Here is a 25,525-nt window from a genome sequence, read left to right as displayed (position 1 = left end):
TTCTTGGAAAGGAGGAGAGTCAAAATAGAGAAAGACTTTCAACTAGATGAATTGACACAGTGACTGTTGTAACAGGCTCAACCATGTCAGAGACTGTGAAGATGGCACAAGATAAGATGAGGTTAAGGTCTGTTGTTCACAGGGTCGCTATGAGCCATCCTTGACTAGATGGCACCTAACAAAAATATGTTATTGAGATTGTGTTGGGTTGCAGCCACTGCTGCTGCCATCGTGCCAGTGTCTTGGGTCTCATGGAGGCTGGGCGACACTCCATAATGGGAGACAAGCCAATTTGGGAACAGATTGGATCCAGCTTCATTCAACATTACTACCAGTTATATGATAATGACGAAGTCCAACTAGGCGTGATTTATACTGACATGTCATGCCTTACGTGGGAAGGACAACAGTTCCAGGGGAAAACTGCCATTGTGGAGAAGTTGTCTAGCCTTCCATTCCAGAAAAGCCAGCACAGCCTCACATCACAGGACCATCAGCCCACACCAGATAGCTGCATCCTCAGTATGGTTGTGGGCCATCTCAAGGCTGATGAAAATCCCATCATGGGCTTTCACCAGATGTCCCTGTTAAAGAATATCAATGATGCTTGGGTTTGCACCAATGACATGTTCAGGCTTTCTCTGCACAACTTCGGCTGACCTCGTCCCAGGCAGGCATTAATGCCGTTTCCTCCTTCCTGCTTTTCCCAATACTATTCACACTCCTCCAGATGCTTCAAATATCATACACAAACAAGCAAGGCCGAGGTGGGAGTGGGTGCAGCGCACTGCTGCCACCGAGGTGTTAACAGTGCGTGATGTTTGGACACTAGACTAGTTGCATCTGACAGGTGAAGTTTGTGTTGTACCAGCGCATGCCTTGGAAAGACTTAAGTAATGCAGAAGGTTGTCTTTTTTTCTTTCTTTTTAATCTACTGACAAGTTGCTCTACTAACCCAAAAAAGTCAAGGACAAAGCAGCTGCCTTGCTGCCGAGATAGTGTTCAGATGTTTCAATGTATATTTTTATACAATGAAACTGCAAAAATGTTCTTAACAGTTAAAAAAAAACAACCTCACAAGCCCATGTTATTATTGACTGACTTGTAGAACCTCTATGAACAATTGATCAGAACCTTTCCTTATTCTGTGCCATCCTCATCATCCCTGATACACTTGAGCCCATTATTTCAGTCACTGTGTCAGTCTATCTCACTGAGGGTCTCCCTCTCTTTTGATGATCCTCCACCTTTCCAAATAAAATGTAATTTTTAAAAAACTGGCCCCACATTATATGACATGCCCAAAATATGTGAGCTATAAATAAATAAATATAGAAAATATTCACAAAAGTTTCTAAAACTTAAAAAATTTCTTCCACACATACACACATTTCTGTAGGTGTAGAAAACAGTCTAAGCAAGTATTCTCTTTGGGCAGTCAGGTGGTGGCAATATTTTACTTCTGGCTTATTTGACTTTTCTTCCAGGAACAAGTATTATTTCTATTAAAGAAAAGGATGGGGTACCTTTTAAATCAAATCAAAGCATTAACAAGTATGGCATTAGCTTAAAAGTTGGCTTTTCTAGCCATTAAATTAGCCCCCTCTGGTCTCTGGCTACAGAAAGCTGTAGACACATGGTCTTGCAAATCATCAACAGCTGTGGGACTTAGATAAGAGAGAAGGTGCTTCCGACACTGGGCAGCAAGACTTTTGTGAGAGCAAGATTCTAGTGGCGAGATCCTGGTGATTGCAGTGGAGAGATTTTGGCATTGCTCTGGAGAAACTATGTCAAGGTGTGACCTGCGGTTTCTTGCATTTGTGTTAGCCATACACAGGGTTTGCTGCTATTACCAATTGCTTAAAAGAGAAGCTGACTTACAACTGCTCTGAGGCAAACCTTGCTGGATGATTAAGGAAACCAGAGGCTTCTTGCATTTGTGTTGCTGAACTTAAACCAGGACTTTTACTAATTAAGGAACTGTGTTTCACTATTAATCTGGTTTTGGACTATTGGACTAAACCTAGAGTTGTATAGTGAGGTATTCTTTGCCTCTCTCATTCCCCATCCTATTTCCCTACTAAATCCATTTTTGGTACCACAACAGTGAGTAAAGTCTGTGAAATAACAATGAATATTGAACCCAGTGATTGATGAAAATAGGTGCAGGAGCACGGGGGTGGGAGGGTGTATATGTGGGGTTGTGGTGGCATGTCTGTCAGACTCCACCATGACCACCCCTACATCCTTGCATCTTCTCCTTTTGCAACAAATCTCAGCCAACTACAACCCCTCCAGAAATGTATTTCAAGGCAACAAATCTTTTATTATCTATTCATTCTCTAATTATGCCTGCTTTTCTTCAAACATCAGTACATAAACCATTATAATGTAATACCATTTTTGCATTCATTTTCAGCAAAATAAAAATATTTTCTTTTAAAAATTGTATGAGTGTAGTCTCTCAGTTATATTATGGACTACTTTGGTTCTCAGGGCTAATCTGGAAACTTCACTATTGTTTAGAATATTACTCTACTGGGAAAACATTTTGAATTTCAAGTAACAAACTTATAAACACACTCTTTTTTATTTTTATTTTTTTATTATTAAATTTTATTAGTTTTAATGAACATTCACAGGGATTTTGGGTTTCCATTCCTTCATTGCTGCACCATTCTCTCTACCCTCCTCCCCGGTTTGTTCCTCTTCCCCCGCCATCCGAATGTCTGCTTTAATGGTCCAATTGCCACAGTGCTTGTCAAAGTCAGTTCTGATTAATCTCCTTTGTCAGTGTGTCCCTTGCCATTCCCCATCACTCCTCCCTGAGAGAGACCCCACCCTGATTCACAAGGAAAAGGGGATGGCGTATTCTCTTAGCTACTTCCTGTTGAAAAGGGACGCTGTGGGTTTCAGGGTGAAGATCTTCTCTCACTACTCTAAAGGGCCCCTTTGGCAGTAGGAAACACATAGACTATTATGGAGATTGATTTTGGAATTTAGATGCACTGTTATTAATTGTGCTTAGCCGTACATGTTCATATCCTTGAAGATGTATCATGGAGGTGTTGCAACCTAGAAGACACAAATTTAACTAACAAGTTATAAGTACATGAGTCAAAAATTATGGAAAAGTAAAAGAAAAGATTCTTTCATTGTTTTACAAACCCTCCCCCAGGTCCCCCCCACCATGGAGCCATCACTCTAGACTCCTGTGATGACAGAAATACCTAGTCACATATCTCTTTTAAACAGTTTTCTCCCTCCTCTGTTTCAGTGCAGTAATAAACACACTCTTGGAACACATCTTTTTTTTTTTCTTCTTATTTTTAAACTGGAGATTTCTTGTATTTGAGTTAGAGATAACTGGAACTTGTTGCTCCACAGGAAGTAGATGACACTTTATAGGAATTAACTGTACACATGAGATCACCACTGCCCATTTTTGCCATTCTGCTGTGGCTGATCTCCTTCCCGTTGTGAATGCCTCCCCTCACCCCCCTTTGAAATGCCTAGCTTAGAGATCACAGCACGTCACAGGGCTCAGTTACCAGCACTGAACTTTCCACATGACCTTAGTCCTTTGTTAAATTACATCAGGGGGAGCAGTTCTAAATTCATGACAATTTACAGTTTAGGAATACAATCCTTTTGCCAGCAGCAACAACTGACTTTCTTTGTCACACCTGAGAGGTGTTCATCAGTTATCTTATACCTAAGGAATGTGTTTTGGTTTGGAGTAAAATCAAACTCTGAAATGGTGAGTAATCTTATGGCATTTTAACACATTCAGTCAGATTTTCCTGTCAGTAATAATTTCCCTCATAAGCCTAAAAATAAAGAAGTCAGATTTACAAGACTCATCCTTTTCCATGAGACAAATTGGCTTTATTTCCTGCCTCTGGAATGGAACTGAAATTCAGCAATTTGCTTTTAGCAAAACAATCTGAACTTCAGTAATGAATTACATTTTGTTACTGGGAGAGGTATGGCATGGGGTCTAAGCAAAAACAGCAGTGCTGGGCACTGTTCTAAAGTCTTTTACAGATACATTTTTCACAACAATATTTTTCAAAATTATTATCACCTCCATATTATGGTTGTAGAAATTGAAGTATAGATAGATTTTCTTGCCCAAGGTTGCACAACTGTTAGAGGTGGGATTTAAACCCAGGTATTTTGGTTCAAGAGTGGAGGTTTGAACCACTGTTACATATTGCCCCACTCTTGCTCAGCTGCAGAATGAGCATGCTCGTCTGTATCCAAAGGATACTGGGTTCTGGGTTCATAAGCTGTGACATAGAGGTCCCTAACTTGCTGTGGTTGTAGAATCCCAAAAATCTTCACTGCCAGCAGAACCACATTCACTGCACTTTTTCTGCAAGACTTCAAGAGCCCTGGTGATACTTCAAGAGCTACCTGAAAGATCAGTTGTTCAAACACAACAGCCCACTTAGCAGGGAAAAGATGTGACAGTCTGCTTCCCTTGAGATTGACAGCATTGTGAGCATCAGTTCTGCTGTTCATTTCAAATGGACTCAACAGCAGTGGATGTGGTCACAGGTTTTGTAATTCAAAGGTCTAAGAAGCATGATTGGAAATCTATTAATAAATCAAAATGAGCACATAATTTGAAATCAAAAGACTTGGGCTTATTAATATAACTAAGCCAATAATATTTTAGGAGATCATTTTATTATCAGTAAAAGGATAATCATTACCACGTTACATGGAAGGTTAAATGAAATATGTAAAAACATTTTGAAATTGTGAAACAATGAAGTTTTTGCTTCTAAGTCCAGGTGGAAACAAGAGATGAGACAGAGTTTTGGGTGGCCTGAAATATTGTCAGAGTAATTGGAGAAGAAGATGAATGTGGGCAATGTCAAAACAGCAACAGTTGCAACACTGAGGCAAATCATGTCTCATTAGTAACACTGTCGTTTGCAGCATTAGTCAAATGACAACCAGGTTTTTGTTTTAAAGATTCCTCTTGAAAGAACATAAGAAAACTAACGAGGGCAGGAACCCATATCTATTCTATTTTCTACTATGCCTCCATGGGTAGATCAGTGCCTGCGCACACAATAGGTGCTTGATAAAAATCTACTAAATGAACGAAGAAGGTGCCATAAGGAAATTTTACCAAACCAAGCTAATAAACACGTTGTTAGTTTGTAGTTATGCTTCCAACTGAGATGCGAATATAGTTCTCTGAAAGGATATATCCTACCAGCTAAAGAATGATGGGACAGTGGAGTGCAAGTCTGGGTAACTTCAGCTCATATGCCATGCTAGAGTTGCAGTTTGAACTTCCATATTAAATGTCAAACTCTTCAAAGTCACTGGCAAAAAGAGCAGTAACAAGTGATCACTTGATCATTCAAGATAAACATAACTTCATTCCATTAACACGGAAGAAACTATCAGGGAGATAGGATCTCAGTAGCGCATGTGGGGAAATGAGAAGTACCTACAAAAATACTTTTTAAAGTTATGTAAGTTTTCTTTCAGATTTAGTTCTTATATATGTCACACATCTCAAGCTCCTTCAGAAAGTGTCAATAATGCCAACTTTGTCACTACCATAGCAGCCATTCTGAAAGATGGATAATATTTCAGGCTCCCCCATCGACCAGCTCCAGTAGGCAACTGTTCAATTCCAACTGGATCCACCCCCATCAGGCATGCAGCTGCCTCTATCTTTAGAAGCATTTAATAGCCAGTCCTTCAAAGTCTTATGCCACAGGTGCTGTACCTTGGTTTCATTTTTTACAGGGCTCCTGACAAGTTGATAGCAAATTTGTTCATACTACTTAATTAAGAGTACACTAAGTTCACCCTTTTAGCTTAAATAATACCATACCCACTTTATCTCATACATCCCATTCACACCAGTAAGTTAATAAACTATTTTACTTCAAGTCTGAAGTAAATAGTAAGGTGAAATACATTCTCCAAATAAGGCTTATCAAGTAATTAGATCTATCTGTAGTTCAGGAATCTGAATTTGGTTTTTTTTTTGTTATTAGGCGCGAGTATGACTCATAGCGACCCTATGAACAAAAGATCTGAACCCTGTTCTATCCTGTGCCACCCTGACACTTCCTGACACACAGAGCCCCTTGCAGCAGTCACTATGTCAATCCACCTGGCTAAGGTCTTCCTCTCCTTCACCAACACTTCACCCTTCCCAGCATCCAGTTGGTCTGTTTAGGCATTGGAAAAAGCATTAGTTTCTTGCATTTCCAAAATTCCTTGAGTTTCTATTTTATTAAGGTATAGGGACCACATATAACCAAGAATGATTTTAAGAATTAAAAATCATGTTCTTCCTGTTTGGATATTGAACACTGATTCTGTTGGTGCTCTCAAGTCATGGAGTTACAGATTTTCCACAGTAGAAATGTCTTTCAAGTTGTTGTTGTGATGTGCCATCAAGTCGCTTGTGACTCATAGCGACCCTATGTACAACAGCCCTAAACTCTGCTCTGACCTGTGCCAATCGCCCTGTCTCTGATACACCCATCCCGATTACCCCAGTCACTGAATCAATCCACCTCACAGAGGGCCTTCCCCTCCTGCGCTGTCCCTCCACCCTCCCAAGCATGATGTCCTTCTCCAAGGACCGGTCTCTCCTTACATGTCCAAAGTATGTTTCATTGAGCTCAGAATCCTTGCCTCCAAGGAGCCACCCGGTTTTAACCCTTTCCAGGATGAATCTGTTTGTTTTCCTAGCAGTCCATGGTACTCTCAATACTCTTCTCAGCTCAAAGGCATCAATTCTCCTTCTATCCTCCTTAGTCATTGTCCAATTCTCTGATGCATAACAAGTGATTGCAAAGACCATGGCCTGTATCAGGCGCACCTTAGTCTCCAGAGAGACACCATTGCTCTTGAGTACTTTGGAGAGGTCCCTAACAGCAGACTTTCCCATCGCAATACGTCTTTTCATTTCCTGGCTACTGGTGCCAAGAGTGTTCACTGTGGAGCCAAGCAAACTAAAGCTGTGAACAATCTCAATCTCTTCACCACCCATCCTGATGCTGCCAATTGGTCTAGTGGTGAGAATCTTTGTCTTCTTGACATTGAGCCTCAATCCATATTGAAAGCTGCAGTCCTTGACCCTCTGCAGCAAGTGCTTCAGGTCCTCCTCACTTTCAGCAAGCAGGGTTGTGTCATCTGCATAACGCAGATTGTTGATAGATCGTCCACCAATCCTGATGCCACATTTCTCCTCATAGAGCCCAGCCTCCTGGATAATTTGTTCTGCCTACAGGTTGAAAAGGTATAGAGACAGGACACATCTCTGGCATATGGCCTTCCAATTTTGAACCATGCAGTGTTTCCTTGCTCTGTTCTGACGACTGTCTCTTGGTCCAAGTATAGGTTTCCCATTAGCACAATCAACTGTTCTGGGATTCCCATTCTTCTCAGAGTCAGCCACAGTTTGTTATGATCCACACAGTCAAACGCCTTTGCATAGTCAATGAAACACAGATAGACATTCCTCTGGTACTCCCTGCTTTCAGCTAAGATCCACCTAACATTACCTACCATATCCCTAGTATCACGACCCCTTCTAAACCCAGCCTGGACTTCTGGCAGTTCTCTGCTGATGTACTGTTCCAGTTGGTTTTGTATAATCTTCAGTAGAATCTTGCTTGCATGTGAAATCAATGCGATTGTTCTATAGTTTCCACACTGTTGGGTCACCTTTCTTCGGGATAGGAACAAATATAGATCTCTTCCAGTCATTTGTCCAAATGGTTGTTCTCCAGATTTCTTGGCACAACTTGGCGAGCATGATCAAGGCAGCATCTGTTAGCTGAAATATGTCAATTGGGATACCGTCCATTCCTGGGGCCTTATTTTTTCCCATTTCCTTCAAAGCAACCTGAACTTCTTCCTTCAGCACCAGAGGCTCTTGGTCATATGTTTCATGAAATTCTTCTGCGTCTGCCCCTTCCTTTTGATACAGTGACTCAGTATATTCTTTCCATCTTCTTTTAATACTTCCTGGATCATTTAATATTCTGCCTAAAGCAGAATAATCCTTGATTATAGCAACTTGAGGTTTGACTTTGTTCTTCAGTTCCTTGAGCTTAAAATGCTGAGCGAGCTCAGCCCTTTTGATTTTCTGACTCCAGCTCCTTGCAAATTTCATTATTTTATTTTGTCATCCAGCATTGCCTTTTGAAATCTTCTGTTCAGCTCTTTAGTATTTTGGATTCTTCCTTTTGCTTTGGCTTCTCTGCGCTCCATTGCAATTTTCAGAGTCTCTTCTGACATCCATTTTGGTCTTTTCTTCCTCCTCTGTCTTTGTATCTTTGTAATGACTATACTCTTCCTGGATGATATCCTTGATATTCTCCCACAACTCATCTGGTCTTCGCTCATTAGTGTTCAAAGCCTCAAACCTGTTCTTGAGATGGTTTTGAAATTCAGGTGGGAAGACTCAAAAAAGTCATATTTTGGTTCCCATGGATTCGGTTTTTCCTCAGCTTCAGCTGGAACTTGCATATGAGTATTTGGTGGTCTGTTCCACAGTCAGCTCCTGGCCTAGTTTTCACAGTTGATATTGAGCATCTCCAGCGGCTCTTTCCGCAGATGTAATCAATCTGATTCCTATGCATAGCATCAGGTGAAATCCATGTATATAACCTGCATTTATGTCTCTTAAAAACATATTTGCAATGAATAAGTCATTGATTGTGCAATGCTCAATCATTGTCTCTCTCCAGCTCCATTTCTGTCACCAAGTTCATGTTTTCCTACATACTGAATCTTCCTCTCTGTTTGCAACTTTTGCATTCCAGTCACCCATTATTATCAAGGCATCTTGATTGCATGTTCGATCGCTCTCCGACTGTAAAGCCGGTAGAGATCTTCTATTTCCTCTTCCTTGGCTCTGGTTGTTGGTGCATATATCTGAATGATAGTGGTATTCACTGGACTTCCTTGTATGTGTATGGATATTATCTTGTCACACATTATTGTACTTCAAGGTGGATCTAGAAATGACATTCTTTTTTTTATTTTTATTATTTTTGTGTGAGTGTACCGTCAAATCAGATCTGACTGGTACAGGAGGAAATTGTCCCTCCTTCCCCGGCAGAGCATCTGGTGGATTCGAACCGTGTGCCTCTGGGATTGTAGTTGCAGGACCTTGCCACTAGGCCACCAGAGCTTCCCAGAAATGACATTCTTAACTATGAAAGCAACTCCATTTTTCCTCATCTTTTCATCTCCAGAGTAATATATGATCATCCGACTCAAAATGCCCCATTGCCAGTTCATCTCATCTCACCAATGCCTAGTATGTCAATATTTATGCATTCCATTTCTTTCTTAACAATATCTAATTTTCCTACATTCATGGTTCTCACATTCCATGTCTCAATCCCTAGTGTCTGCTTCCAACTGCTCCTCTTCCTTTGTATTTCCATACTTGAAAGCTCCACCTCAGCTGCTTTTTGTTATTCTACATGAGTTCTGTTGTACATTGGGTTTTCAGAGGCCTGCTATTTCAGAAGTGGATGGCCAATCCTTCTTCCTAGTCTCTTAATCTGAATGTTCAGATTTAGAGAAATATCAGACAGACCAGCATTTACAGAAAATAAAAGATATATCCCTTATTGTGGAGTTAACCATTACTATCAGGGTTGTCCCTGCCTTTGGCACAAGTGTCTTTACATATCTGAAGCTTCCTTGGCTTCTGTGATTTCCAACACGTCAGCTGCTGAGCTTCTTATGCTGTGACCAGTGTCACTGGTCTTTCAAGTAGTTTTTACAAAATTATCTGAGATATTTTGGCTTCCTTGCATGTTTATTTATGAACATCAATTATTTTTCTCCTATCTCGATGCCACATGCTTCAGCGTGCAACTTTTCGAATGATTTGTTCAGCATACAAATGAACAGGTGTGAAGAAAGGATACAGTCCTACCACAAACTTCTGATTTTTAAATCATGTGTATTCCTTTGCTCTATTTGGACAACTTCCTCATCTAGTATAGGAGTCTCATGATCACAATTAAATGTTGTGGATTCCAATTCTTCTCCATGTTAGCCATAATTTGTTATGATTCACACAGTCAAATGCTTTTGAATATTAAATGAAACATAGACATTCTCCTGGTATTCTTTGCCTTAAGCCAAGATCCCTCTGACATCAGCGATGATATTCCTGGTGTCATAGCCTCTTCTAAATCCAGCTTGAATATCTGGCAGTTCTCAATTGATGTACTCATTGTTTTAAAACAATCTTCAGCAAGATTTTGCTTGTATGTGATATTAATGATAGATAATTTCCATATTCTGTTGGGTTACTTCTGGGAATGGGAAGGCTGTAGTCCTTGATCTTCTGCACTGTTTCAGGTCTTCATTTATAGCAAGCGAGGTTATGTCATCTGTGTAACATAAAATTTCAAAGGGTAGCTTGAGAAGACAAATATATTAAAATGCAATGTACAAGAAGATGGAGTTAGAAAACCAAAAGGAGAAACATGCTTGGCATTTCTCAAGCTGATGGTACTGACGAACTAATTCAAGCCTCGAGTAGCAACACTGAAGGATTGTATGCATGAAAAGAAGATGGAAAGAATACACAGTCATATACCAAAAAGATCTGATAGGCATGGAAACATTTCAGGAAATGACATATGACTGAGAACTAAGGCCCGAGGAATTGATAGAATATCAATTGACATGTTTCAACAAATAAATGCAACCTTGGATGTGCTCACCAGCGTATGCCAAGAAATTAGGAAGACAACTACTTGGCCAATTTACTGCTAGATACATATTTGTTCCCATTCCCAGGGCCTTCCTCCAAAGATAACAGGGAATCTCTCACAGTCAATGCACTAGGCATTTAGCTCAACAAACTGCATTACACAGATGATACAACATTGCTTGCTCAAAGTGAAGAGGACTTGAAGCACTTGTTGCAGAAGATCAAAGACTAGAGCCTACAATATGGTTTACATCAAAGCACAAAAATCCTTATGGGCCAATAAGACATTATGATAGACAAAAAATATTGAAGTTTTTAATAATCTCATCTTGCATGGATCCATAATCAACACCTTTGGAAAAAGCGTTAAAAAAATTAAAAAAAAAATCAAAAGACATATTGCACTGGGGAAGTCTGCTGTCAGGGACCTCTCCAAAATATTGAAGAGCAATGATATCAGCAAAGACTAAGGTGCACCCGATTCAAGCCGTATCTCTTCAATCACCTGTTACGCATCTGAGAGCTAGACAATGAATAGCGATGCCAGAAGGAGGATCATTATTTTTGAGTTGTGGTATTGGAGAAGAGTGCTGAGTTTCTCATGAACTGACACAAGATCAAACATATATCTTGGCCATTATTTTTGAGTTGTGGTACTGGAGAAGAGTGCTGAGTTTCTCATGAACTGACACAAGATCAAACAGATATATCTTGGATAAAATGCTGCCTGAGTGCGCCATAAAGACAAGGACTGACATCGGGGTTGGCGGTAGACTGAGAAAGATGGGATAAATAATGTATACTGTATTGAAACAGATGAGGGAGAAAACTGTTTTAAAGGGATATGTGATTAGGTATTATTGTCATGACAAGAGTCCAGAATGAAGGCTGCATAATGGAATGGACTTGGGGGGAGGGATTGTATAACAATGAAAGAAATTTTTCTTTTACTTTTCAGAGAAGAGCGAATTGGGGGGAGGGACAGGTGGGCAGGAAGAAAAGTGCAACAATGAATGAATGGAAATCCTCAGTCTCTAAACTTTCATTAAAATTAATAATAAAAAAATTTAAAAAGACAAGAATGAAGATGCTTTATCTCCCACTCTTTGGGCATGTTGTTAGGAGACATACTTAAAAAGGACAGTATGTTGGTAAAGACGGAGGGTGAAGAACACCCTCAAGATGGGAGACTGAGAGAGATGGGATAAATTATGTATACTGCATTGAAACAGATAAAGAGAGAAAACTGTTTAAAAGGGATATATGATTAGCTATTATTGTCATGACAGGAGTCCAGAATGAAGGCTGCACAGTGGAGTGGACTTGGGGGTAGGGATTGTATAACAATGAAAGAGTTTTCTTTTTCAAAGAGAAGAGCGAACTGGGGGAGAGCGGTGGGCAGGGAGAAAAGTGCAACAATGAATGAATGGAAATCCAAAGTCTCTAAACTTTCACTGAAATAATTAAAAAACATTTTAGGTTATATGAAAATGAAAACAGTTGCAGATTTGCTATAACAGACTAAAAGCAGGCCACTTCTGACACAGTTAAGAGTCTAATTTTTGACCTTCTGATAAACTGAGATCAAAGATTGTTCTAGTTATGTATTGCTATTACAATTACTGTAAGTGGATGGCTTTTAACTTTTTTCTAGTTCATTGTTGTAAAGTGCATTTGAGTGTAACTCTGCAACCCTATGAACAGCAGCTAAACCATGCTCTATGCTGTGTAATCCTTATGACCTCTGATAGACTTGATCCCATTGCAGCAGCTACAATGTCCATCTTTTTAAAAATTAATTTTAATATAAGTTTACAGGGACTAATCATATATCCCTTTTAAACAGTTCTCTCCCTCATCTGTTTCAAGCAGTATACATAATTTATCCCCTTTCAGTCTCCCTTAAACCTGGATGTCAGTCCCATTTTACAAGAGTGGCACCATGCAGTACTTGTCCTTTTGTGACTGAGATATTTCACTCAGCACAACATCCTCCAGGGTCACCCATTTTGTATATTTCATGAGTTCCTCGCTTTTCAAAGCAGCATAGTATTCCATTGTGCAAATATATCAGATATTCTCTATCCATTTGTTTGTTGATGGGCACTTGGGTTGTTTTCAACTCTTTGCTATTGTGAATAAAGCCACAATAAACATGGGAATGCAAACAAAATATTCCTAATTGCTCTAGTAACCATATCCAGAAATTTTTTTTTTAAAAAGCCCATTATTTGTATTTCTCTGAATTCAGCCAAATATTAACATCCTGTCCCCTTTAAATGAAAAAAAAAAAAATGTTTTGAGTCTCCGGTCTTCAGCAGAATAAAAGTCTCCATGATCACATTATTTCAGAACTAAACAAAAGAAGTTTTCCTTTAATATCTACATTGTCTCCATTAACTAAGGTCAGAAAATGAGACATGTTGATTCAACTTCTTTTACAAATAAACTGGGCCAAGCTAATAAAATTAGTCAGAACCAAGGCTATCTACCTTCAAAATGGATTGTACCTCAGTGTCAAGAAAATAAAAATCCTCATCACAGGACCACAAGGCAACATCACGATGGAGAAAAGACTGCAAACTGTCAACTTCACCTTACAATACACAATACACTTGGTACCAGCACTCGGATCAAGAAATGTATTATACTGGAAAAGTCTGCAGTTAAGGACTTATCCAAATTATTGAGCAATCATGCCAGTTTGAGGACTGTGTGCCTGGTTCAGGTCATGCATGGTCTTTTCAGTCACTTGCTATGCATCTGAGAGGTAGACAATGAATAAGGGTGAAAGAATAATTATTGATGCCTTTGAGCTGTGGTGTTAGAGATAACTGAGTATCCCATGCACTGACAAAAGAACAACTCAGATGTGTCTTGGAGAAGGTGCAGCCAGAGTGCTCCTTTGAGGCAAGGTTGACAAAGCTTCATCTCACATATTTTGGGCATGTTGGTAGAAGAGACTATTCCTTGGAGAGAGATCATGCTTGGAAATGTGGAAGGACGGCAAAGGGGAGAAAGACCCTCAACTAGGTGGACTGATAGAGCAGAGTGTAAATGGCACAGGATTGGGAAGGTTTCAGAAGTGCTTTTCATATGAACACCACTAGGGTCTTGATGGCACCTAACAGAAATGCCTGCTTCTCTATGTTAAATGCTGGAGAAGAGTACTGAATGTTCCACCGACTGCCAAAAAGAACAAGTATGTCTTGGAGAAAGTAAAGTCAGAGTGTTCTTTGGAGGCAAAGATGATAAAGTTTTACCTCACAAACTTCTGGCATGTTGCTAGGAGGGGCTCTTCCTTGGAGAGGGATATGATGTTTACAAAGGTTGAGGGTCCATGAAGGAGAGGAAGACCCTCAACCAAGTGGATTGACATGGTGACTGCCACCAATGGGCTCTAAGTGTGTCAGGAAATGTGAAGATGGCACAGGATAAGGGCAGGACTCAGATATGTTGTTCATAGGGCTGTTATGAGTTGTACTGAATTCAACAGCACCTAACAACTTATGTTAAAATTGCTAGGTCATACTATAATACAAAAAAAGGATAAGACTTCCCATAAGAGTTTTATGTGCTTCATATTAATGTGTAAGAATTTGACTGATAGCTATCAATCATTCCCAAAGTATAGTTTAAGTAGGTTTTGAGTTAAGGGAAAATACAAGAGGGTTTGGCTAGGCATTGTAATGAATTCTATTAACTGCAATTAGTGTTAGAAAACAATGAATGGGGTAAGAAAAAACAGTATGATTTTTTTAAGGTTCACATAAATAAAAAGAAAAGGAATAAATGAGGAACCCAGGTCTACCAACACTGTTCAAATGTCACAATCAAAAGTCTGAAATTAATATTAACTTTAAACAAAGGCATTTCAGGAGAGAAAAACAATTAGACTAGGCAAAGAACTTCCAGTTTTTATTTTTAAAAAATCATTTAACAAGAAAAATATTTAACCAAGTTAAAAAAAAATTAGAATGAATTAATTTACAATAAAATAGTCAACCTAAAATATCAGCCCTTTCATTTAGGGTCAAGGATGCCAACGTTTGCATTTAAACAGATGAATTGCACAAATGATATTTTTACCTGTAATTAATGGCACAGAATTACATGTCATACAATTTTCATTAAGAACCTTCCTCCCCTCAAGAACAGTTCACAATTGATTCTTAGATCAGTACTCAGGCTTTTCAAAATCATCAATTATATTTCGAAATACATCTGTAATAACTCTGATAAAGAGAAAACACTTTTAAAACAATTCTCATAGAGAGCAAATATCTTAAAATCATTTTGTGGCACATTAGCTCGCTTAAAAAAATTTAGTAAGAATGGGAAAAAATACACAAAAATTATAGCATCTTATGTCTATAAACTGCCCCAGTAAAATACTTCCTCTAACATCCTTCCTTCTTTTAACATATTAGAGAGCTCTGGTGGCTTAGCAGTAAGGAGTTGTGCTGGCTGCCAAACCAAAGGTACGCAGTCTGAATCCAGTTCTGCAGGAGTAAAACGGGCAATATCCTCGCCTCTGAAAATCTACTGGTGGGTCAGATATGAGTTGGTTCTGACTCAACTGCACAGACCAACAACTTATAATTTATTAGCAGAGATGGATTATAAGAAGCAAAATGCAACTGCAATCCCAGAGGTGAGCAGTTCGAATCCACCAAATGTTTTGCTGGACAAGGAGGGACAATCTCCTCCTGTACCAGTCAGATCTGATTCGACAGCGCGCGCGCGCGCGCACACACACACACACACACACACAAATTAAAAAAAAGATAATAATAAAAAAAAAGCAGAATGCACCTATTGTTGTTCTGGGTTCTAGCTGCCATTTATGATGGTACATATGAAACAAAATGCTCATAAATTCTAGAATGGGGGAAAAGTCTCTTTAAATTGTTTCTCTGTTCTTGGTTTTCAAGTCAAAACAAAAAATTCACAGCACTTTAAAGGATGGGATCCATTAAAATAAAACTAATCTATTACATTCTTAAGTGTTACGTGCAGGAGAAAGATGGGCATCTCCTCTCATGTGACAGACAGCCTCTGAACACCAACTGCAAGGTCAGTTATGAGATGGTTCTGACTCAAGGGCAACGAGTTTGAGGTTTTGTGGGCTCTTTTTAAGCGTTAATAAGATATTTTATAGTAATGTTCTATACCTAAGATATCTGAGCAAATAAAGCACTTAATATTCATTTACAGATCATGCATGCTAGCCTTTAAACAGAACATACTATTTTTGTTGTTCAACTTGCAACATTTAAAAAAATATAAACAAAGAAATACATCATTTATGACAGCTGACAGGCACTTTACTTGGGGATGGATACTTTCATATTTTGAGGTAACTTCAAATTGTTTTTAACACACAAATATATCCTTCAAACCACATTTCATATAACATTAACTGAAGGCTAGTTTTTTTTTAAAAAACAACACATAAATTAAACAAACCTGTCATCCTATTATATCAAAACTCACCCTAAATATAAATTAACTTTTGAAGACTCAGTTTTGGCTCTGTTCAGATAACTCTGCGCTTAGCATATACTTGCAAAATCACAGGGATAAGGGCTATGAGCCTGAAAAGAATATATACTGAATTAGTAACATATTAAATTTACTGGATTATTTTAAATGAAGAGTTATGTTGTCAATCACAGACACTTTGAAGTAACTCTTGATGACATACTGAGGTGATAAGCCTCTGAAAAAACTACAGAGTAATGTTCCAAAGGAGTGGAAACAAAGTAGCAGAGAGCTTGTTTGCAGGTGATTGCAGTACTGTAAAAACTTCCAAATAAGCACTCAACAGCACTGAGTTTATATGGTTATGTGTGTTTATGTTTGTATGTGAAAAAATATACAGCGGATGGCTCATTCCTCTTGTGAATTTCCTTCTAGGTAGTGTGGGGTAGACCTTACAAATGTATATTCATAACAGAAGATAGGGGACCTCAGTATTTAGACAAAAGAAGATCTGAACAGAGACTATCCCTTTGGAATTATTCTTTTATCAAAGTTATCCAAATCTATTTCTCATATAACCAGATTTTTTTCTGGCAAATGGAAAAGTCAAGCCTCCAAATTCCCGTAAGTAATGATCAATTTTATTTTCCATTTCTTTCTCAAGCTACTACTTCAATTAAAAGACTCCTTCCTGTCTTCAATAAACACGTAAGTATATGCAAACAAATATGAAATAAAAATTTAAAAAAGAACAAACCCAAAACCAAATCAAACGCATCAGCTCTGATTATCTGGTATGCACAGGATAGATTAGTAGAAATTCTGTTTTAAATCCTTCAAACAACATTCTGTATAAGAAAATCTTTTTAGTTTGGATTTGAAGGTACTCTCCTCCTTTAAAAAAAAACTTTAATAAGAAAATTTATTGGATTATCTTAGTGGTTAACAAAAACATTAAATATTTGTGATAAAGACTTTACTAAACTGACACCCCTTAGGAAACTGTTATTGTTCCAGTCCTAGTGAGAGATGGGTGCTAACTGACCTATTTCTTTCAAGCCCTTCAGTTTGCACCTGGCAAAACTACTAGCTGGAGTCAGTGGTGCAATGTGAAAATGTGAAAGGATTTCTTCCTGTGTGATGCTTACTGGCTCATTCAAGTTTTGAAACTGTGACCCTGTTCTATTAGCACCATGCTTTGCCCAAACGAAATGATTACTCAGCCCTTGTTGCTGTGGCATGAACAGGCAGAAGATGGGGTAAACAAGGGACTGAGGATAAGTTATATAAAGAATTAAGATTAACACATTAAAGAATGAAAATGTAGTATGTCTATTAATATACTGTATTTGAGGAAAGTTTTACAATATTTGAACACTTGAAAATGTAGAGCTCTCTGGTATGACCCAAATTTGAATGAGTGGAGGTTCACTGAATACTTGATTATCAGTAAGCTGTAAGAATCAAACTACATGGGGGTGGGGGATGGGGGGGCGGGGAGAGGGGTACAACAATGAATGAATGGAATTCCAAAATCTCTGTAGATGTTCACTGAAATGAAAACTAGAGAAATTTTAAAAAAATCAAACTACGTATCATTTTAAAATAGTAGTAGTAACCTATTAAAAATATGGCAATTAAGTTAAAATTAAGTGAAATTATTTAGAATTATTTCCAGTTTAACCCTTCTAATTAGTCTGTAAACAGGCTTCTGGAAAACCAATTTCTTGTAAGAAATGGCATCTATTATTAAACAGAGTTTAATTATCTTTTCCTCAAAAGCATGGACCAATCCATATATCACACATTCATTTTCATATATAATGATTTTTGAGACATCTACACAATTTAAGTATTTTAAAGGAAATTTACAACCACATTTGAAAAAAGGCACTTCATTTTGAGTTGGATTTAATTACATCAAAGTCGAGAAGACTTGGATATACTCAAAGGTCAGTATTCATTTTTGTATTTATGAATACAGAGCAGATGCCAACTTAAAGCAGCCAGTAACATTACATGCAAACCAAATGGCAACATTAACTAGTCTGTCTAAACAGCAATTTAGGACATTTCTCCCAAACCCAATATTGTTCTACGTTCAATAGTAAAAAGGATTTTAAAAAAAAAGGGAAAAGGAAAGGAAAAAATAATCAGTATTACTATTTTTGAGCTCAAGACACTGTTTTCAACAGAATTTCATGTCTACAGTTTGGTTCTGTTTCAGAGCATGAACTGCTTTTCTAATGAAAATCTGGGATGGCAGAGGTCTATGTGTGTGAGGGGAGAAAATCCAGGGAAGGAAAATACTTGGTAGTAACAAGAGGTGCATTTCTCTGGCCAGACAACCACATGAGGAGGTAGTTATTCTGAGAACTTCTCAAACAGAATATTTTACTGATCTACTCAGAGTTGGGGAAGTATAGATGCTTCTCTGTGAGACTGAAGATAGCAACAGGAATACTTCTCCTCCAGGAAGTCAGGACCAGGTATCAGTGCAGCTAAAATAAACACAGAATTCATGTGAGTGGAATATAAAGGGTACACAAAAATCAAGTTTAAAAAACTCCAACTCAAATAATACATCTCCAAATTTATCCTACCTTGAAAGTGGCTCTTTTATGATGACAGAACTTTGTAAGTATCTGTAAGAGAAAAAAAAATTATACCACATGATTGTCATCTTTCTTTAAACTCAAAGACACTGCCAAGAATGGATATATTTTGGCAAGCTCTGGTGGCCTACCGGCAAGAAGCGGTACTGCAGTCCAAGAGGTGCATGGGTCGAATCAACCAGATGCTTGTCAGATCAGATTTGATGGTGTACACATACACACACAAATTAAAAAAGGGATATTTCATAATATATTGTAATTACTAATACTAATTAAAAAATGTGAAGATGTCTGTAGAATTATTGTTTTGAAAATAGTTCAGATTTCATTAGTCTCAGAAAAACCACCAAGAAAAGTATTTTATAGCTATACGTGAGCCAAGATGGTCAGTTAAATAACAGAGAAAATAAACTGACATTCCTCCAAACTTTCTGATGCTAAATGGTAAGATTTATGTCAAGAGAACAAAATGCTCACCTCATTACATCACCATACATGGCAACCCCATACAACCTTGAGTCCCATCATCACTGCTGTTGAGTTTTTTCATTCGGTACTGACGTATTTCTCTTACCAGTGTGTAAAAAGCATCTTCAACACCCTATGAAAGAACAGTCAAAGGAAAGAAAACTCTCAAGTGACCCAATGGAAATTTTAAATTCTCTATTATTTGTATTTCACATGTGTTTTAATTTTTAAATTCCTATCACTAAAATAACACGTAGTCTAAAATTCCTTTAGCTGGTAAAATGGAGTTTCTTGGGAAGAATATTAAATTTATTATCTTAATGAATCACCGTAACAGAATGATATACAAATGGTATAGACAAAGGAGACAGACGTCTCTGTCTTTGTCCCCCTAAAGAGACAAGGAAAAAGAGTTGTGTCAAACATGGGTAACTAGGAGATCTAAAGGTTCGATTCAAGGGCATTTACCCAAAATGGTGACTGACTTGAATGGACCAATCCAAGAAAGGATTAATGCTTATGAATAGCTTAATCAAGAAGATCATTGTAAAAAAAAAATTAAAAAAAAGTAGTTCATTGTATGAACATTTGTGTATATTCATGTTGTTGTTTGTGCTGTCATGTCTGAACTAACTCACAGAGCAGTAAATTGAGCATGGAGATCGGCCACCCTTCTGTCACAGAGCAGCTGATAGATTTGAACCATGTACAAACCAGGACTGAGGCACAGATTCTTCCAACTAGCTCCTACCAGAGCTCCAGAATTCATGTAGAACTATAGAAAAAAAGGCCACCGGAGCTCCAAAAAATGCTAAAGCAGAATAATAAATTCATTTTTTACCATTAGCTTACAACTACCTCTTACCAGAGTTCAAAAATTAATGTAGAACCATAAAATCCTATACCAGAATTAAAAAAATTTATTTTGACATTAAAGATCTTAAAACAGCATTAAAAACATGTAAGAACATAGACTGTTGGTCTTATTTCAGAAACACCAAATATTTTTACCTTAAAGGGGTGGGGAAAGCAAAGCTACCAGTTTGACAGAAGAACAGACTTCTAAATTTTACTTCATTTTAACTAAATACCTGTCGTGTCTTGGCTGAGGTTTCAATGAATGGAATCCCATAACTCTTGGCCAATTCATGCGCTTGTTTTGTGTCAACTGTCCTTGTAGGCAAATCACACTTGTTTCCTACCAACACCATAGGTACATCATCTGAGTCTTTCACTCGTTTAATCTGTTCCCTAAAAAAAAAAAAAAAAAAAGGAATGTTATCAGGATACAATAAACAAGCTTTCAGGAGGAATAAATTGTTAGGGCAAAAGAGAAACTGGTAAGTGTTATATAATTTTATTATAGTAGTGAGTTTTGCATTTTCCCATTACTTACATAAAATCTTGTAACTTAAGATTTTTTAGATTTGTTATAATCATCACAGGTAGCCAAGTGCCAGTTTAATTCTTTGTGGAAGTAGACTGCAATTTGATCTAACCCTGTCTGATGGTTTTTTTGTTTTGTTTTGTTTTTTAAAAAGGGTGGGGGGAAGGAGCGCTGGATTTAACTGGTGACTCAAAAATTGCACTCTAGTTTAAATTCTGGGAGTAGAACTTTTGAAAACTCATTACCTCTAACTTTCTGAAGTTTCTTCAGAGAGTAACAGAATTTAATAAAAAACAGCCTATCCCCTTATTTAGAAGAGTGGTATCCAATACTTTCTTATAACCAAATTAGAACTGAAGTCTAACATATCAAACAGGAAAAACTAGAACTGCTCTAATTAGAAGGGGTGTGGCATGCCCAATTCATCAGTGACACGTTAGACAGACTCCAGAATATGTCTGGATTCTCTAAAAGCACTGTCCAGCAGCATTTTCTACAATGAAAAGAAATGCTCTATGTTTCTGCTTTCAAGTACGCCAAATGAGTTGCCTGAACACTTGAAAAAAGATCTCGTATGGCTGAGGAACTAGCTTTTAAATATTATTTAATTAAATTACAGTTAATGTACTATACAGCACTAGAACTCTTGTACTTGAACTACATTACACTGGGCACCTGCAAAACTACACTGTCAGTACAAAGGTAGAAAGCTGTTAAATAATAAAGCAAGCCTAATGAATTCTCTGGTCTGGATCGATTTCTAGCTAATCCTCCATTGGGTTTGTAAGGCTGTAAAGAACACGGGAGGAAACTGCTCATCTTTCTCTCTTAGAACCATGAGAATCACCATCTTTGGGTTAGTACAACTCCTTATAGGCAATCAGAACTTCCTTTTGCTATTACTGGCTTGCTACAACTTTTTATAAGCCCCCCCCCCCCTTCTTCTTGAGCCATCAGAAATTTCTTTCTAGTCCTGGGATAATTCTCTTTATTCTGAGCAACTGATTAGCTGTCAAATTTGTATTCAACATAGTTTTATGGCACACAGTTACAGAATAAGTTCATTCTAAAGTACATTTTTAAAATAAAATGAACTTTCTCATTGCTTTACTTGTTAAAACTTACTTATCTTCTTTACTTGGTACTTTTTTTTTTTAAAATTATTTTTTGTGTGTGTACTGTCAAACTGGATCTGACTGGTACAAGAGGAGATTGCCCCTCCTTCTCCAACAAAGCATTTGGTAGATTCAAACCACATTCTTGGTACATTTTTTTTACAAGATATTTAAAATTTATTTTCATGGGGAGCTCTGGTGGCCTAGTGGCAAGAAGCTGCACTGCAATCCCAGAGGCTCACGGTTCGAATCCACCAGATGCTCTGCCGGGGAAGGAGGGACAATCTCCTCCTGTACCTGTCAGATCTGATTTGACCGTACACTGACACAAATTAAAAAAAAAAAAAAAATAAAATAAATAAAAATAAAATTTATTTTCAGCTTTAGGTATAAAATGCAAAGTGAATAAATGTCTTTTAAGGAACAAGAAAAATTACTTCTGAGAGTTCCTATCAACAAATGAATGTGCTAAGTGTGGATATTTTATTACACATTACTGCTATCTTTCCAGCAAAAGAAAAAGGAAAGTAGAACAGGTTTAAGAGAAAAAAAACCCCACACCAATGAACGTTGTTTGGGACTAGTTTGATGATCTTTCATTACAACAGTTTCTGTGAGCAGACATCTTCACACGAATGGAGGATAAGTAAGACATCATGGCTGAAGGCAGAACAATTTCAGGGTATTTACTGTGTGATGGGTACTAATCTGAGTGATTCAGAAACATATACATGAACTCATTTTACCTTCACAAACTCTATGGGGTATGTACTATTAACTTTAGATAACATATAAGAAAACTGTAGTACAAAGTCTTAGCAGTCTGTCCAGAAAACACACAAGTAGCAAATGATGGAGCAAAGTTTTAACCAATGAAAAGCTATGTTCTGAACCATTGTATATAACTGTATATATACTGCTATATAACTGTATATAACTGCTATATAACTCATGGCTAAGAAACAGTAGTCCTTGGTTTTGGCCCTAACTCTGTAATTCTGAAAACCTAACAAAACATTTTCTGATTCTACACAGTAAGAACGTTGTACTAGAAATTTTTTATGCTGCACTGCAGTTCGAATCCACTAGACGCTCTGCTGGAGAAGGAGGGGAAATCTCCTCCTATACCAGTCAGATTTGATTTGATGATACACACACAAAAAAATAAAAAATTAAAAAACAAATTTTTTATGGCCAAACCTAGCTTTTTAAGTGATAGTCACACAAAGACTATGTTCTTTTGTCTTTTTTTTAATATAAAAATCTATCTTTTATCTTCGTTATTATTTTCTGAAAAAATGTTTCTCAGGTTTGTTCCTCTCAAAAAAGCCCTTCATGATCTTTCATTACAACAGTCTAGTTCTGAACTGTTCCATTAGCAAGCTTCATATACATATTATCATAGTCTAGAAATAGTGCATTATGTAACATTCCAGTATTAATTTTGAACAGCAATGTGATTCTCAATCAGAAGCAACGTAAAATCAACTCTTTCCCCTTAATTTCATCTACCTCAATGTGGCATCCACACTCCTCATAACGCTTAAGGAGATACTTAAACATTATCTTTCCAGGGGAAAAAAAAGTCTCTAGTACCTGTAGAGATTAATATCTGCAAATGACTTGCTATTATTGATAGCAAACACACAGAGGAAACCTTCGCCTGTCCTCATATATTGGTCTCTCATGGCACTGTACTCCTCTTGTCCAGCTGTATCCAATATGTCCAACAAACAGGTTTCACCATCTATAACCACCTGTTTTCGGTATGAATCCTGGCATTGTGGAGGAAGAGGGTAGGAAAAGGACAATTTTATTAAAAAAACATGGAAAGCAATGTTATTGAAAACTTTAAATAAGCTGCTTATATGCAAGTTCATTTCTGTTTATCTACTTTGCTCCCAGAACTAATATGTAATCATAAACAGGAAGCACTTTCACTTTAGGAAATAAGCCCCAAATCCTGTTAAGTCTACAGAAAGAAAAATATGGGCATTTTATTCTTGAAAAATAGATGAAAAAAATAGGTTAAATCAAAAGAGGCATCTTCTGTAGTTAGTAGACTAGAAATCAAGTTCACATATTTTACTAAAATATAATCGACTGTTTTTTGAGATGTTTATGGTACTTTGTAACTTCTAAACATACCTCCATTAATACTGTGATCTAGGTTAGTCATTCATTTTATAAATACACAAATACCTTTTGTTTCCAGTTTGAATTCTGATTTTTTTTTCTTTTCGTGTAAGATTGTTGTTGCTGTGTACCAGAGTCAGAACCGACCCATGGCTGACCCTCCAGGGGGTTTTCAGAGGCAGTTAATCGTACAGGAGGAGATTGCCCATCCTTCTCCCGCAGAGCAGCTGGTGGCCTTGAACTGCATGCCTTCAGGATTGCAGCACGGCTTCTTGCCACTAGGCCACCAGAGCTCCTAGAAAAACAATACAAAATCAAGTATCTGAAGACTTCAAATAAAGATATGCACAGATCAAATAAACAACTCCAATTGTTTTAAAAGTCAAATACTAAATATATTCTGAGAATTCACTGAAAAAATAACGTTACTATACGTGGTAAAAATTTGGCTCCAGAACGTGACTTGGTTTCCTCACCCCGTAATCTCTGTAACTCATTTCATGATGGGATATACAAATAACTTACTTTCTAATCAACACTGAATTCTCACTATTAAGAATTTTTTTTTTAAAAAGATGATTAAGTATTTAGAAAAATAAGGAACATTAAAAAAAAAAAAAGATTCTAGGCAAAATAAATTTATAGTAATATACATAGTTATTTATTAGTGTGGAAAGAGAAGTTTGTAACTGAAAAAGGCACCAAAGGAATCAGGAATGAAAAAATTTTGTATTTTGAAATGAACAATGAGTAAACATGTATATACAAGGTCACTGAGCTGTGTAAAAAAAAAAAAAAAAGAAAAGAAAAAAATTTGCATATCCTAATGTATCCACAGCCTGCCAAAGCTCACTAAAGGGTCAGCTATGAGTCACTTCTGACTTGAAGGCAATGAGTAAATGTGAGCAATGTATGCTGTTGTTGCTGTTTACTGCAGAGTTGGAAATGACCCATAGCTGACATTCCGGCAGGTTTTCAGAGACAATAAATGGAGCGGGAGGAGACTGCCCATCCTTCTCCCGTGGAACAGCTGGTGGCCTTGAACTACATGCCACTGGGATTGCAGCACAGCTTCTTGTCATGAGGCCACCAGAGCTGTAACACAAATTTTAAAAGGTTTTATTTATACTAAAATTGTTAAACTTGAATAGAGAGATTTGGTGAATGATTATAATAAATTTTTAACAGAATCTGCACTAGGAGTTTTGGTGGCATAAGGGTTAAAGTACTTGTCTGCTAACTGCAAGGATAGTGGTTCAAGCCACTAGTTGTTCTAAGGGATTGAACAGTCTGCTTCTGCAAAGATTGACAACCTTGAAAATCCAAAGAAGTGATTCTAGACTGTCCTATCACGTTGCTGTGAATCAGAATCAACCTGATGGTGATTGATTAGTTTTCAGTTTCCCAATAGAATCAGGTTGTATTAATTAAACTCTCATGGAGTAGCTGGAAGGTACAGAGGTCAGATTGAAGATAATAAGCAGTATAAAAAAATATGCCTGTTGGTGGGAGTGTAAAATGGTGCAACCCCTGTGGAAAGCAGTATGGCGCTTTCTCAAAAAGTTGCAAATAGAGATACCAT

At 37.5% G+C, this 25,525-nt stretch overlaps 1 protein-coding gene and 1 pseudogene across 1 annotated transcript in view; one reads left to right on the top strand and one right to left on the bottom strand.

The window, feature by feature from the left end:
• Window positions 1-275: 275 nt before the first annotated feature.
• Window positions 276-659, top strand: LOC102854862 (annotated as a pseudogene).
• Window positions 660-19,318: 18,659 nt separating this feature from the next.
• The window catches only part of NRAS (neuroblastoma RAS viral (v-ras) oncogene homolog), an 8,089-nt gene continuing 1,882 nt past the window's right edge, over window positions 19,319-25,525 (bottom strand). Inside the window, exons 2-4 of the mRNA XM_006895685.1 lie at window positions 23,404-23,582; window positions 20,397-20,556; window positions 19,319-19,438 (exon numbers count right to left, since the gene is read on the bottom strand). Coding sequence (XP_006895747.1) covers window positions 19,319-19,438; window positions 20,397-20,556; window positions 23,404-23,582 — 459 coding nt within the window. The remainder of the gene's footprint in view (window positions 19,439-20,396; window positions 20,557-23,403; window positions 23,583-25,525) is intronic.

The sequence above is a fragment of the Elephantulus edwardii genome, unplaced genomic scaffold (assembly GCF_000299155.1).
Source record: "Elephantulus edwardii isolate Elephantulus edwardi_28Jun2011 unplaced genomic scaffold, EleEdw1.0 scaffold00174, whole genome shotgun sequence".
Classification (NCBI taxonomy): domain Eukaryota; kingdom Metazoa; phylum Chordata; class Mammalia; order Macroscelidea; family Macroscelididae; genus Elephantulus; species Elephantulus edwardii.
This window is presented reverse-complemented; position numbering and strand designations above follow the sequence as displayed.